The sequence below is a fragment of the Labeo rohita genome, chromosome 8 (assembly GCF_022985175.1).
Source record: "Labeo rohita strain BAU-BD-2019 chromosome 8, IGBB_LRoh.1.0, whole genome shotgun sequence".
NCBI classification, from domain to species: domain Eukaryota; kingdom Metazoa; phylum Chordata; class Actinopteri; order Cypriniformes; family Cyprinidae; genus Labeo; species Labeo rohita.
Genome location: NC_066876.1, coordinates 26,530,496 through 26,545,677, shown reverse-complemented (window position 1 = coordinate 26,545,677; position 15,182 = coordinate 26,530,496). Strand labels below are relative to the sequence as shown.

At 33.7% G+C, this 15,182-nt stretch overlaps 1 protein-coding gene across 3 annotated transcripts in view; it reads left to right on the top strand.

Annotated features, from left to right (window-relative positions):
• The window catches only part of fnbp1l (formin binding protein 1-like), a 62,520-nt gene that overhangs the window by 30,373 nt on the left and 16,965 nt on the right, over window positions 1–15,182 (top strand). For all 3 annotated transcript variants that reach the window (XM_051118232.1, XM_051118231.1, XM_051118230.1), the window contains exons 2-5: window positions 7,110–7,225; window positions 11,163–11,213; window positions 13,739–13,886; window positions 13,991–14,053. In XM_051118232.1, coding sequence (XP_050974189.1) covers window positions 7,110–7,225; window positions 11,163–11,213; window positions 13,739–13,886; window positions 13,991–14,053 — 378 coding nt within the window. The remainder of the gene's footprint in view (window positions 1–7,109; window positions 7,226–11,162; window positions 11,214–13,738; window positions 13,887–13,990; window positions 14,054–15,182) is intronic.

Genomic DNA, 15,182 nt, shown 5'->3' with positions numbered 1-15,182 from the left:
AAAAGAACAGACCCTCACAACAAGCTGACAGACCACCATCTTCATATAATCATCGATGCATACGGGCCAGTCAAAGAACACATGCCACCAAGAACCATGGATCAAGCTGTTTGTTGGATGTCATAGGTGTGTTTTGTGTGTATTTCGAGAGAACCTGCTGGTTGGCCAATCTGCCAGTGTGTAGTTCAAAACCCTCTGAATAGAATATGTATATATGCATTTATGAATGTATTTATTATACATTTGTGAGTAAGTCTTTACTATCACTTTTTATCAATTTAACCACCAAACTTAATAACTTAACTTAATAAATGCTGTCCTTTTTAACAGAAAAAGAAAAAGAATCCTGAAAAAGTATCAGAGGTTCCAAAAATATATAAAATAAATAAATAAATTGTGCAGCACAACTGTTTCCAACATTGATAATAAATCTGCGTATTAAAATGATTTCTGAAGCATCTTGTGACACTGAAGACACTGAATGCTGAAAATTCAGCTTTGCATCACAGGAATAATTACACCACTATTTTAAATCACAGTAATACAGTAATCACAGTATTACTGTTTTTCTAGGGATGTGCCGATCCGATATTCATATCGGGTCAAAGAGGGTCGATCCAAATCCGATATTGTGCGTATTATTCTGTTACCGTTAAGCTGTATAAAAGCATTATAAAGCACAATAACGTTTTCGTGCACTATATTCCAAGTCTTCTGAAGCCATACGATAGCTTAATGTGAGGTACGTATGAATATTTAAGTCCTTACATTAAAGTTCACACAAACTCTTCTCTCCGCTGTGGCAGTCAGTCATTCATTCAGCCTTCAAACCCTGGTCGCGTTCGGTTACGAAAGTCAGCTTGATCATTCTGTGTTCCCATTATTATGCTTGATTTGTGGATACATGTCTGTGATTTCGCATAAAAGGACTTTATCATGCCGGAGTTTAATGTTTTTTCTAAATCACGTTACTTGCTCCTGGGTGTCTATGAGAATAAAACTTGAGAGTAGAAAAGACTATTGATATTTTTTAACGCACACAGTAACTGAAATTTAAAACTGTTAAAAGAAAGGCTCAATAAGCTGTTGCACAGATATAATAAACTATGCGTCAATTTCTCTTTTCTCTGTGTTTTGAACCTTTCAATGCAAAGCGTTGCATTTTGTGACTCTGTGTTGCTTCAAGCGCATCATTCCGCACACCGGTTGCACTGCGTGCCTTATTAAAAAATATGCTATACATTTAAATGAAATGTATTCTAATTTTGTATTCATATATATATATATACATTGTTTCTCATAACTGGATTTTATAATGATACAAATCTCAATGTGTAATATTTTACCAGATTTAGTGCAACACTTTTATTTGTTCTCCAAAAAAGTTTTTTTTTTTTTTTTTTTTTTTTCCTTCACAAAATGTTTGGATTTCTAAATATACTGTGCACTGATTTTTCTAGAATAACTTTTGCTGCTGAATTGTCCACTAACATATTTTAATATATTTTTGTAATAGATTATGAATATTCATATATTTTTTTCATATTTATTATTATTATTTTTTTTTATAATGTAGTCTGTGTGTAGTAGATTGTGAAGGAATGATTATTAGTTCCACGCACAGAGATATATAAATTCTACTTTTATTTAAAGGAAAAAAAAAAGAAAAAAACCTTCAATGGTATTGGATCGGTATCAGTATCAGCCGATATCGTAACCCAGGTGTCGGAATCGGTAATGGAGGCAAAAAAAGCAGATCGGAGCAGCCCTAGTTTTTTTTTCTGTGTTTCTAATAAATATATATATATATATATATATATATATATATATATATATATATATATATATATATATATATGTATGTGTATATGTATGTATATATAATACATAATATATATAATACATAATATATATGTTTCTTAGCCAGATCTTCCCTCTGTGTTAAACTCGTTAGTGTTACTCCAGGACATTTCAGTTGTTATGTTTCACTTTAGTCCATACCCACTCCAGGAACCAGCCCCCTCCATGCTGATCGGGAACAACATTGTGTTTATTGGTTTAAGGTTCACTTGTTGTAAAATGATTTATTCCTATGTCAATAGATGTCCCTTTTTCCGCTGACCATAGACCAGATTTATGGTGAATATTAATGGTTAACGTTAAGAGTTTGGAGCTGGGAGTTTTCCTGTCTCTTTCAAAGTATTTAGGGCATTAGTATGCATAGAGAAACTTATTGGACGATGTATGTGTGCTAGTATTGATAGTACTTTAATAACAAATAATGGCAAAAGTTCAAGTATAATCACTTTTAAAGTATAGATTTAAAGTATAGAAACACGTAAGTGTTACTCTTACATTTTTTTAATTTAATTAGTTCATATTGATATTTAGTAAACTTTCTAAAAGGATTGTTTAATAGCATATGAACATTTGCAGTATATTTAAAATTGGTATGAAATAATGACGTTCTATTGTAGCCAACTACTAATTTTGGTATTGGATAATTTGGGATAATCAGGACATTTTTCCCAGTCATTTCAATAGCAAAAATTTCCCAATTTACTAAGGCTGTTTAACGATTAATCGCAATTAATCAGATCCAAAATAATACATAATATATGTGTGTGTACTGTGTATATTTATTATGTATAAATAAATACATGCACATGCATGTATATACTTAACAAACTGTTTATATTTTAAAATATTTATAATACTAATTATATGAATATAAATATATACATGTAAATACTTTCAAAATATATAATGTATGTGTGTATTTATTTATACATAATAAATATACACAAATATTATGTAAACAAAAACTTTAATTTTGGATGCTGGTGCTTAATGTCCAGATGACCCTAAAAGCTAGTTAGTCGTCTAGTACTTCAACCCACAGACTAGTTAATTTGGAAAATGTCTGTAGTATGTGTATGTGGATATGAGTGATCTCAGTATTTTTACCTTAACTGCCGTGTCTGCGTGTGTGTGTTAAATGACACTTAAAGTCTGGCAGATGGTGGGGGGGATGCTGTTTTTCCACTTGAGTGAAGCATCAGCGTGCTGCTAAGGTGATTTCCTCGATTTCAGCAGCGACCGGTATTGAACTGGCAGGACTGTGTGTAATACTCCCTCCAGGCCTGGAGAATCACCCACACATGTCTGCGTTGAGTTTATGCAACACTCATCAGTTTTAGGAAGATAATTTGGATTTAAACCTCCCACCTGATGTGATTTGACTGTCAGGTGCTGTCGTTGAATTGCTCGCTCTGTGTTAAAGGTGGGCAGGATCCTGCCTAATGTCTGTCATGAGAGTTATAGCCCAGAGTAATCATTAACTACTGGTCCTGTGTGCAAACAGAGCATGAGATTCCAGTTTTATCTTAATTGCTCTTCATCGCCCTCTCTCTCTTTCTTTCTCTTTCTTTCTCTCTCTTTCTTTAATTCTTGGATTTGTGCACTCATTAGCTAAATAAGATGCTGTCAGTATAACGAAAACATCAAGTCAGCTCAAAATACAGGCCACTGAACAGATGAGCCCCAGTGTGTTCTACAGGCTTGGCTAAAGTATTGAAGTGTTAGGTTGATGGTTGAGTGTTACAGCTGGACAATATGTTTTATGTCCTATGATTGTTGATCATATTAAATTTAGCATTTTTATATATATATATATATATATATAAATGCATGTGTGTTTGTGTATGTGTACATAATGCTGCATTGTCTGAATTCACCTGTAGTATTTACAACTGTAGATTTAAGTTGTTGTAGCGTACGTCATGGTACTCTTGTGAACGTGTATCTAAGACTGACACAGAAAAGAAGAAATTGTTGAATAAGTTTGAAATATTTTCATTTTCCTTGTGCACAAAAAGGTATTCTCGTAGCTTCACAACATTACGGTTGAACCACTGATGTTTCATGTACTTTTTTAACAATGTCCTACTACCTTTCTGGGCCTTGAACGTGGTAGTTGCGTTGACGTCTATGCAGGGTCAGAAAGCTCTCAGATTTAATCAAAAATATCTTTATTTGTGTTCTGAAGATGAACAAAGGTCTTACGGGTTTGGAACAACATGAGGGTGAGTAATTAATGACAGAATTTTCATTTTTGGGTGAACTATCCCTTTAATTTTGTTGTGGTCAATATGTTAATGTGCAATTCCCATCCTGTTGTGTACATTATTGGTGTAACACCACATAATAGTCAGGGATCTTTTGCTGGGTTCACCCAAGGTTTCACTGTGTTTCTCATCAGTCGTGTATTCTGTTCCTGATGATGCTCATCAGAAGTCTTTAGGGTGAGGCTGATTAAATGAGCTCGTAATCTGTGCTCTATTCTCCATGAGGTGCTTTAAAGACGTTTGTTCATTGTTCTCCAGTGGAGGAAGTACGCTGACTGCCTCTAATCTCAGTCTGTCTCACAGAGTCAGTGCCAGAACTCCAGAACAAAGCTCTCTCCACTTCTCTCCTGGCATACAAAGGTTGTAGGTTCAAATCCTACTAGCTATTTTTCAAGAGAACCTATTATGCTCCTTTTTACAAGATGTCAAATAAGTCTCTGATGTCCCCAAAGTGTGTATGTGAGGTTTTAGCTCAAAGTACCTGACGAATATTTTTTTTTAAATAGCTTGTTAAAATTGCCACTTCTAGGGTATGAGCCAAAACACTTTTTTGTGTTTGTCCCTTTAAATGAAAATGAGCAAGTGTACTCCTCCTCTAGCAACACCAGAACATTTTGGATGCTTTTGGATTATCCAGAGTATGGGCCGTGGTAGAGGTTAAATGAGTTTGTGCTTTGGCTACAGTAGGCAATTCTAGTGGTGATTGTGCATGTCTATGACTATTTGAACTGAACTGAACTGGATAATGACATCACTGAATTCAATGATGAACTGCATTTAACTAAAAAAAAATTGAGTTTACTGTTGTCCTTTTGCGTTATTGACGCACTATTTCCTATTTAATACTGTAAAGCCGCTTTGTCACAATCTGTATTGTTAAAAGCGCTATATAAATATCACTTGACTTGACTTGACATGTCACTTCTGCAGGCTATGTCGTACTCTGTGAGACAAAGTATCAATCTTTTCATAGCTTTTGCCGGCTCTGAGACACTTGCATGGTATTTCTCGGCTCTTTTTCTAACAAAAATTCTGTCCTCATGAAAACTTAAAATGAAGAGCAAGTGCTTCCAACCCATCTTTTCAGATTCCTTTTGAAATTAAATTTAACCAATGTTCTCAGGGGCTCAGATGGAGTCTGTGGAGTAGGGCTGTGCAAAAATCAGATGTCGGGTCTTTGTCAGTAATGCTGGTTTATGATTAGTCATAAATTTAAGATGAATTTGAGATCAGATGGAGCCGTAGTTTACTGGCAAGCTTTGCAATATCGCGTTCATCATCGGATACGTATCGCCTACGATAATGAACTTGATATAGCTTGTCTGTGAACTATGGCTCTGTGTAGTAAATGCTGCTCAATCTGACAGCACGTGATGGAGATTTACAACTAATTACAAAACTGGCATTACTGATGAAATGCACATGATAATCGCATGTTTGTTTGTTTTTTGCACAACCCTACTATGGAGACTCCTATGGTTGTTGGTGCATCCCAAAACACAACACTTGTAATGCCCCTTTGGTGCTGACATTGTATATCTCCGGCAGCTACAGCAGAAAACAGTAATGGCGGACTGCTGCTTCTCACTCAGGGCTGTGTTTATGCTAATAGGGCAGAGATCGTCACAAATGGGCGGGGATTTCTCCTTATAATGACGTGTACGTAGGGAGAATCTGGAATTGCGTGTTAAGATAGACTGTTTATGATTTATTGGGGTTCTAAGTTTTTTTTTTTTTTTTTTACCATTATAAGCTGGTTGTTTTCTCAAACTGCGGCCACACAACTGTGTTCAAACACCTTATAAAAAGTTATTTTTACATAATAGGTCCCCTTTAACTGTAGGCTGGACTGTGGACATGATCGGTCCCATGTAATGTACCTTAAAACTGGATGGTCATGATGTTTGACAAATGTTGACTAGTCACCATGTTAGGGAAAATTGCAATAAATTAATACAAATTGATACTGCACTTTGTTAGGAAACAAATAAGTTGTTTTGGCTTACGACAAAGCCTTTGAAGCTGCATTACTATGTCTCTCTTGTCTCCTGTTGAACAGTGGATAGACTGTCTTGTGCCCTCCGTGAACAGACTGGCTCTGCCTCAGGCTAACACACAGCTTGTTTGTCTGTCTCTTTCAGTCTTTACTTCTCAGAGATCATCATCATCATCATCATCATCATCATCAGAAATCCTTGTCAGACTGTTGCTGCATTCACATCCAGTTCATAAAGACAGGTCTGCTGTCTGAGACCTCACAGGGCTCCACACTTTAACTGCAGTGGGCAAAAATACAAAAATAAATAAACAGATTGTGTGTGTGTGTATAGCCATGTTAGGTGTTCTCGCTCTCAGTCTGGCTACATCCAAGGTTTTACCATAAATAGTCCTTGAATGTAATGCTGTAGATGTCACTTACTCCTCCGTAAGGTTGTTTGTCGCTCAGAACCCAGATGGACTGTTTGGATCCACCATGTCTTATGTTGTCGGGTTGGTGGTGAGGAATATGATGTAACAGTCTTGAGATGCAATTTTCAGCTCGCTCGATTCTTCATCCAAGCTGGCTGGATGAAGAAGGTGGAATTATTCTCAGCATGTCTGGAATAACAGATAAAAGCAGTGAGATTTTGTAAAGCAGGCTGGTATGTACATTTACAACCCTGCATACGGTTTTATAGCCAGATAAATAACTGCCTAGGAGAATTGAATTTGCCAAAGTGATTCCTTGCCTTTAAACATCCCTTAAAAGGAGGAGTGATTCTTCTCTTGAAAATGTGTTCAAAGCAATGAAAACGTAATTGTTTGCAATGTGAATGGTTATTCAGCATTGATTTATATTCTGCACTCACCCTGCAAATGTTTAATATTCTTCAAACAACTCCTTCCATATTCATGTTTCCTGTCTGGCACCAGCAGCCCAGTAACAGATCAGACTCCCTCTAACTGGACCTCTTTCTGTTTTCTGCTCTCTTCCTTGATCAGGATCAGTTCGAGAATCTCGACAAACACACGCAGTGGGGCATCGACTTCCTAGAGCGCTATGCAAAGTTCGTCAAGGAGCGTCTGGAGATCGAGCAGGCCTATGCAAAGCAGCTACGGTAAGCAACTACAGCAACTTCCGTAGATTGACTCATCTGATGTCAGCGAGGGGTTTTATCACTCTGATAACATGAAATAAGTGGGTTAATAAAAAATCAATGATTTCGAGTGAGTGATACTGCAGCACTGATTCACATTCAAGCATTCAATGCATTCACATTCAATGTTTTTAAAAAAAAAGTCTCTTCTGCTCACCAAGTCTGCATTTTTGATCCGAAGTCTAGCAAAAGCACTATAATTTTGAAATATTTATACTATTTAAAATAACAGTTTTCTATTTGAATATATTTTAAAATGTAATTTATTCCTGTGATTTCAAAGCTGAATTTTTAGCATCATTACTCCAGTCACATGATCCTTCAGAAATTATTCTAATATTCTGATTTGCTGCTTAAAACACATTTTTTATTATTATGTTGAAAACAGCTGAATATAATTTTTACAGGTTTCTTTGATGAATAGAAAGTTCAGAAGAACAGCATTTATCTGAAATAGAAATTTTGTAACATTATAAATGTCTTTATCAGCAATTTTGATGTATTTAAAGCATCCTTGATAAATAAAAGTACTAGTTTCTATAAATTAGTAAAATAGATAAGTTATTTTAAAAAGTACACGTTTCACAGTATTACTGCTTTTGCTGTACTTTGGATCAAATAAATGCATGTTCTTTAAAAAAAACTTAAAAAAATCTTACTGTTCAAAAACTTTTGACTGGTGTACTTATTTTTGATGTAAGTAAATAGTAGTTAAGGTCACCTAATAAAAAAACGTGGGACCTTTGAACACTCTGTTAACAATATCTAACCCTTCATCTGTGATATTATTGCTATTAAAATAACACACTACTAAATACATTAATAAATAAATATTTTTGCTGTTGAAAGCCGAGTAGTGTGCATTGAATTATTGTAAAGACGCCATTTTTCAGTAAATAAACATTGCTGGATAATAACAAAATAGTCATCTTTGTGCATAATATTAAGTAATATTAATATTAATAATATTATAATATTAAACTGTGCCATCTTAGGTCTGCATATGTTGGCTGTTTTAAATGTGGCTAATCCAATTAGTTTTCATAGCAGAACAGTCTGTTTTATAATAGGGTTTTAATTGTCCTAACGAGCACATCTGGTTTGACCCATGTTATTGATTTTTTTTTTTTTTTTTTTTTTTTTTTTTTCTTCCTCCCTGCATCATTCCCTTATGTGGTAATATTGGGTTTTGCCTTGCAATTCAGCCTGAGGGGTGAGAGACAATTCAGGGGTCAAAAATCCCTGCAGGCTCTAAGTTGTAAGATTTGATATGAGATCAAACTGAGAATGAGACGCACGCCGTGAATTCGCCAAAGGACACGCAATGACTGCAGCTGTGGCCTCCTCTCCTTACCTCTTCTCTCTTCTCTTGGGATGTCTCTGTCCCTGTGGACATTCTGCTGTTGCCTGGATACGGTTATAGAGTCGCTCTTCTTCCCCCCTCTCAAATCTCATTGAAGGTTCTAGTGTAGTACCACATTCATTCTACCTGACAGGTCCCACACTGCTCTCTAAACCCCCCTTTGAGACACGGCCCATCACACATAGCAACACCCAGACTGGTTTCTCTCTCAAGGGTTTTCATAGTGAGGGGTGAATGGAGCCGAACCACGTTACCCTTGTTTAATTTGAATATCATTTATTTTAATTAATCATGTATTTCGGCATTTTTTTTTCAACAGGGTAGCAAATAACATATACATACATACATACATACATACATACATACATACATACACATATATATATATATATATATATGAATAAAAAAAAAAAAAAAAAAATAAAAAATATATATATATACAGGGGTTGGACAGTGAAACTGAAACACCTGGGTTTAGACCACAATTAGTATGCCGTTTGGCCTCCTTTTGCAGCCAATACAGCATTATTTCATCTTGGGAATGACAAATACAAGTCCTGCACAGTAGCCAGAAGGATTTTGAGCCATTCCTTTCGCAGAACAGTGGCCAGGTCACTATGTGATGTTGGTGTATGAAAACATTTCCTGACTCGCTCCTCCAAAACACCCCAAAGTGGCTCAATAATATTCAGATCTGGTGACTGTGCAGGCCATGGGAGATGTTTAACTTTACTTTCATGTTCATCAAATCACTCTTGTCACCAGTCTTGCTGTGTGTATTGGTGCATTATCATCCTAATACACGGCACCACCTTCAGGGTACAATGTTTGAGCTATTGGGTGCACAAAGTCAACCTTCACACTCTGCTCTTATTGGTGGAATGTGCGACTGGCCACCAGGCTGCATAAATATAGCCATGAAACCTCCAACACTATATTGGCCAGTGTTTCGGTTTCATTGTCCAACCCCTGTATATATATACACACACATACACATACACATACACATACACATACACATACACACACTACCAGTCAAAAGTTTTTGAAGAAATTCTCAATTTGATTTTAAATAAGTCTCTTCTCCTCTCCAAGCCTGCATTTATTTGATCTAAAATACAGCAAAAGCAGTGATTTTGTGAAATATTTTTACTATTTAAAATAACAGCTTTCTGTTTGAATATATTTTTTTAAATGTAATATATTCCTGTGATCAAAGCATCATTACTCTAGTGTTCAGTGTCACATGATCCTTCAGAAATCATTCTGATATGCTGATTTGCTGTTCAAGGTACAGAAATTGTAGATCTTAATAATTTTATTTAGCAAGGATGCTTTAAATTGATCCAAAGTGATAATAGACATTTATAATGTTACAAAAGATTTCTATTTCAGATAAATGCTTTCTATTCAACATTTCTATTTTCAACATAATCATAGTAGTAGTAATAATAATAATAATAATAATAATAATAATAATAAATGTTTTTTGAGCAGCAAATCAGAATATTAGAATGATTTCTGAAGGATCATGTGACACGAGTAACAACGCTAAAATTTCAGCTTTAAAATCAAAAGAATAAATAAAATTTTAAAATATATTGAAACAGAAAACAGTTTTTTTAAATAGTAAAAATATTTCTAAATTTTACTGGTTTTGCTGTTTTTTTGATCAAATAAATGCAGACTTGGTGAGCAGAAGAGACTATACTTTAAAAATATATATATATATAAAAATACAAAAAATACACAAAAAACACGAACTAACAATATTAATGCATTTTTATTCACTCAATTTTCACTTTGTTTGAAGACAGTAAATCTGTTATAATAACCATTATTTTATTTAAAAAGTCATGTCATCTTAATTATTTGTAATTTTTTTTTATTTCCAGTAAAATATATTTATTGTGTATAGTTTCCATAATATAATTCGTCCAAGTCAAAAATAGATGCTGAGATACTTTGGTTATGAGTGTACTAATCATAACCAGACAACAGGAGAGGGGAAGTGAGTTTTTGTTTGATCTATTTCATGAAGTCGATTTGAGGAAGCTATCATAAAGGAAGTGCCGAACATCATTAATGTGGCTCGATGGGGGTCTGGGTTGGTTAGAAGGGCCATCCCACTCCCCAAGCACACTCGACAGACCCCCCACACCATCCCCCACCCCTGAAGACAGCAACATGCCTAAGCACAGCAGTACAGCTTCTCTCAAGAGCTCCCACATAAGATTTGTTTCAGCGTTCCTTCCCTTGAGTTTATACTGCGTGGGATGAGGGAAGAAGGAAGACAGATTAGCATACCATCACTTTTTTTGCCTGTTTACCATGGCCTACTTTAATTCTCGGATGCACAAAGTAAACACACTGTAGACAGACTCCTTTCTGTCTTCATGGCTGTATGAATAACTTTAGTTTTGATGTTAAGGGATATTATACCCCCTAATGAGTAGTTTTGTTTGATCTATTCATAACATGAGCTGTTTTGTGTGTCTCTGTGTGTTTTGAATATTTCTTTTTATTGCCCTACAGGAGTCTGGTTAAGAAATATTGCCCAAAGCGCTCCAAAGATGATGAGCCCAGGTGAGATAAATTGCATATTTTTGGTTCTTTTCACATATTCTGGCATGCCACAAAGACTCCCTAGTGTATATTTTCACAGCTATTTACACATTAATGGATGATAACAAAAAGAATATTTGACCAATATTTTGGTCAAATATTCAAACAGTATAATGACCATTGTCTACAGAAACTCATTTCCTATATAGGTAGACTAGTTTGTGTCTCACATCACTCTGCAGTCTGTTTCCTCATGGATAGTATATCGAAAAGTAATAAAAACATTTCTATTTTTGAAGTTTGTTTTTTGTTTTTGTGCTTTTTTTTTGTGCTCATTAATGGCTGCGTTTGTTTGTTAAAAAATACAGAAAAAAATTATATTGTGAATATTGTAATTTATTAAATTAATTGTAATTTTATTATTTTGAAAACTAATAAAAACATCTCTATATTAAACAAATGCTGTTAAAAAAAAAAACAGAAAATTAAAAAAAAAGTCAAAGCTGCTTTTATTTAATCAAAAATACTGAAATAATGTAATATTGTGAAATATTTAAAAAATATTTAAAACAGCTGCTTTCTATTTGAATATATTTTAAAATGTAATTTATTCCTGTGATCAAAGCTGAATTTTCAGCATCATTACTCCAGTCTTCAGTGTCACATGATCCTTTAGAAATCATTCTAATATGCTGATTTTTTTTTATAAAAAACAAAAAAACAAAAAACAGCATTTATTTAAAGCAGAAATCTTTTATAACAATATACACTACCGTTCAAAGGTTTAGGGCCAGTACATTTTTTTTTCTTTCTTTTTTGAAAGAAATTAACATTGTTATTTAGCAAGGATGTGTTAAAATGAAACAAAAGTTGATAGCAAAGACTTATATTGTTAGAAAAGATTTATATTTTAAATAGGGCTGTCAACGATTAATCGCGATTAATTGCATACAAAATAAAAGTTTGAGTTTGCCTAATATATGTGTGTGTACTGTGTATAATTATTATGTATATATAAATACAAACACATTCACATATATATTTAAGAAATATTTAAAGCATATGTATTTATTATAATTTTTATATAATTTATATTATATATAAATAAAATCATTTTGTATATTAATAACATATTTCTCATATATATACACATTAATTTGTGTGTATTTATATATACATAATAATTACACACAGCGCACACACATATATTAGGCAAACTTAAACTTTTATTTTGTATGCGATTAATCGCGATTAATCGTTGACAGCCCTAATTTTAAATAAATGCTGTTCTTTTTAACTTTTTATTCATCAAGAATCCTGAAAAAAGTATCACAGGTTCCAAAAAATGTTAGGCAGCACAATCAGCGTATTGGAGTGATTTCTGAAGGATCATGTGACATTTAAAACTGAAATAATGGCTGATGAAAATTCAGCTTGCATCACAGGAGTAAATTATAATTTATAGTATATTAAAATAGAAACCATTATTTTATATTGTAAGAACATTTAGCAATATTACTGTTGTTGTTGTTGTTGTTGTTGTTGTTTTTCCTAGTATTTTTGATCAAATAAATGCAGCCTTGATGAGCATAAGAGACTAGTTTTAATGATCCCAAACTTTCGAACGGCGATAACAAATAAATGACAATTCTTTAAAGTTTAAAAGTTGAACTCATGATATTATTTTATTGTATATTTTGGCTGCAGTTGCTGTCCTAAGCAGCATGTTTCTTCCCTGTTGGCTGTAGATTTAAGTTGAAATCGGAAACGGGGGAGTATATACTGGGTGTCAGCTCCAGAAACCTCCCATATCCCGTAATGAATTCCATTAGATAGGCATAATTTCTCCCAGCATGTGTTTTTGTCCCAGGACATTCCTCATGTAGTGTACCGACAACCCGCCGATTAGAACTCAACCCTGGAGGTGGGGGACATTTGCTTTGGAAAAAATCTCCATCCAGCCCTCCCAATAAACACACATGCCTAAAAAGGAGAGACGAACAGCTTTGTGTGTGTGTGTTTGTGAAGGGGGGTTTTAATATAGCGAGCTGGTCATGCCTTACAGACTGGCCTTTAGTCAATATCAACATACAGATAGGCTACACTCTGCCAGCCCCCAGGGGCCATGACGGCAACTTGAGGAGAAGCTGCATGTGACTGGTGATAAATGCACTTAATTTTTTATGAGGGCATAGACATCTCCTAGAAAATGTCTCATATTAGATTGTAAACCTTTAGTTCAGATGCAAGATGTTCAGAAGTCCTAAAATTAGATAAGAAGAAGTGTAATATTTCTAAGTGTTAATAATGGTAATACACAACTCATTTTGAGATTATCACTGTGTTGTTACTCATTCTTTACTCTGCTATGGATATCAAAAGGATATCTTTAGCAAATGTCAAATTGAAAGATCCTGTATAGTTTTATTGCAGTGACTTTGATTTTGCCATAAAAATATCCATTGATGCTGATATGGCACTAAAAATAAATAAAATAAGATGTAAACAGATCATTTTCTTCATTGTTGAATATTTTCTTCCTGCAGGTTCACATCCTGTCTGTCATTCTACTCCATACTGAATGAGTTGAATGACTACGCAGGTCAGCGAGAGGTCGTTGCCGAGGAGATGGGGCACAAAGTGTATGGGGAGCTGATGAGGTACTCACAGGACCTGAAGGCAGAGAGGAAACACGTGAGTGTTGTCGAATACATGCACTTGTGACACCTGCACGTACTGGTGAAGTTCAATACAAGAAGTTGTATTTTAAATATTGTTTTGTGTTGTCTGATTAACAGCATCTCCAGGAGGGACGAAAGGCCCAACAGTATCTAGACCAGTGCTGGAAACACATGGACAATGTGAGTCATTTTGAGATGTTAAAATCAGAACTTGGTACTTTGGTTTACAAAAAAATCAGTCAGTTATGTCTGAAACAGGCAGGACAAAATAGTAATAACAAAATTTTGGTTACATTTTTTTATGCTTATACTTCCCCCTATTGATTGTATTTTGTTTCTTTTTTTCCTTTATTTTATCAGTGACTGCTTACTTTATTAATATCATTTTTTATAACCAATTAAAATCTTGAAGCAGTGTTTCCATAATTTAAATACTTAATAATAATATCAAAAATAATAGTGCTGTCAAATCAATTGCGATTACTCACATCCAAAATAGTTATAAAATATAGTCCAAAATAGTTGAAAAAAATTATATTTTTAAGAAACTCTGTTTATTTCATGTTTTATTCATCAAGGATCCTTAAAATCTATATAAATAAATAAATAAATAAATATATAAATAATTTTTGTTTTTAAATTTATTAAGCAGCACAACATTTATAATAAATCCGCATATTAGAATGATTTCTGAAGGATCATGTGACACTGAAGACTGGAATAATAATGCTAAAAATTCAGCTTTGCATCACAGGAATAAATTTTATTTTAAAATATAATAAAATGGAAAACAACTATTTTAAATTGCAATACAATTTCACAATATTGCAGCTTATTCTGTATTTTTAATCAAATAAATGTGGCCTTGATGAGCAGAAAAGTCTTTTTTAAAAAGACATTTCAAATCTTACTGACCCCAAACTTTTGAACGGCAGTGTATTTTAGTAGATTTATATTATAAATTATATTTATATGATAGATTTAAAAAAAAAGAAATTGGATGTGAATAATTGCAATTGGACAGCACTAAAAATAGTAATATAAATGATGATAGAATAATATAATATTAATAATATGTTGCCTTTTAAAATGCCTTTTCAAAACCCAAGGTTAAAAAAAAAAAAAAAAAAAAAAGAACAATTAACAAACATAATAAAACTTCAATTCACAGACCAAGATCTGAAGAGTAATATTCAGAGAGAATTTTGTATAAAGAGGTTTTTAAAGAAAGGGAGGAATCTCCCTTTGATTTTTTTTTTTCCTTTGATACCTTTGATTTAATATTCAGTACTATATTATTTTTTGCTAT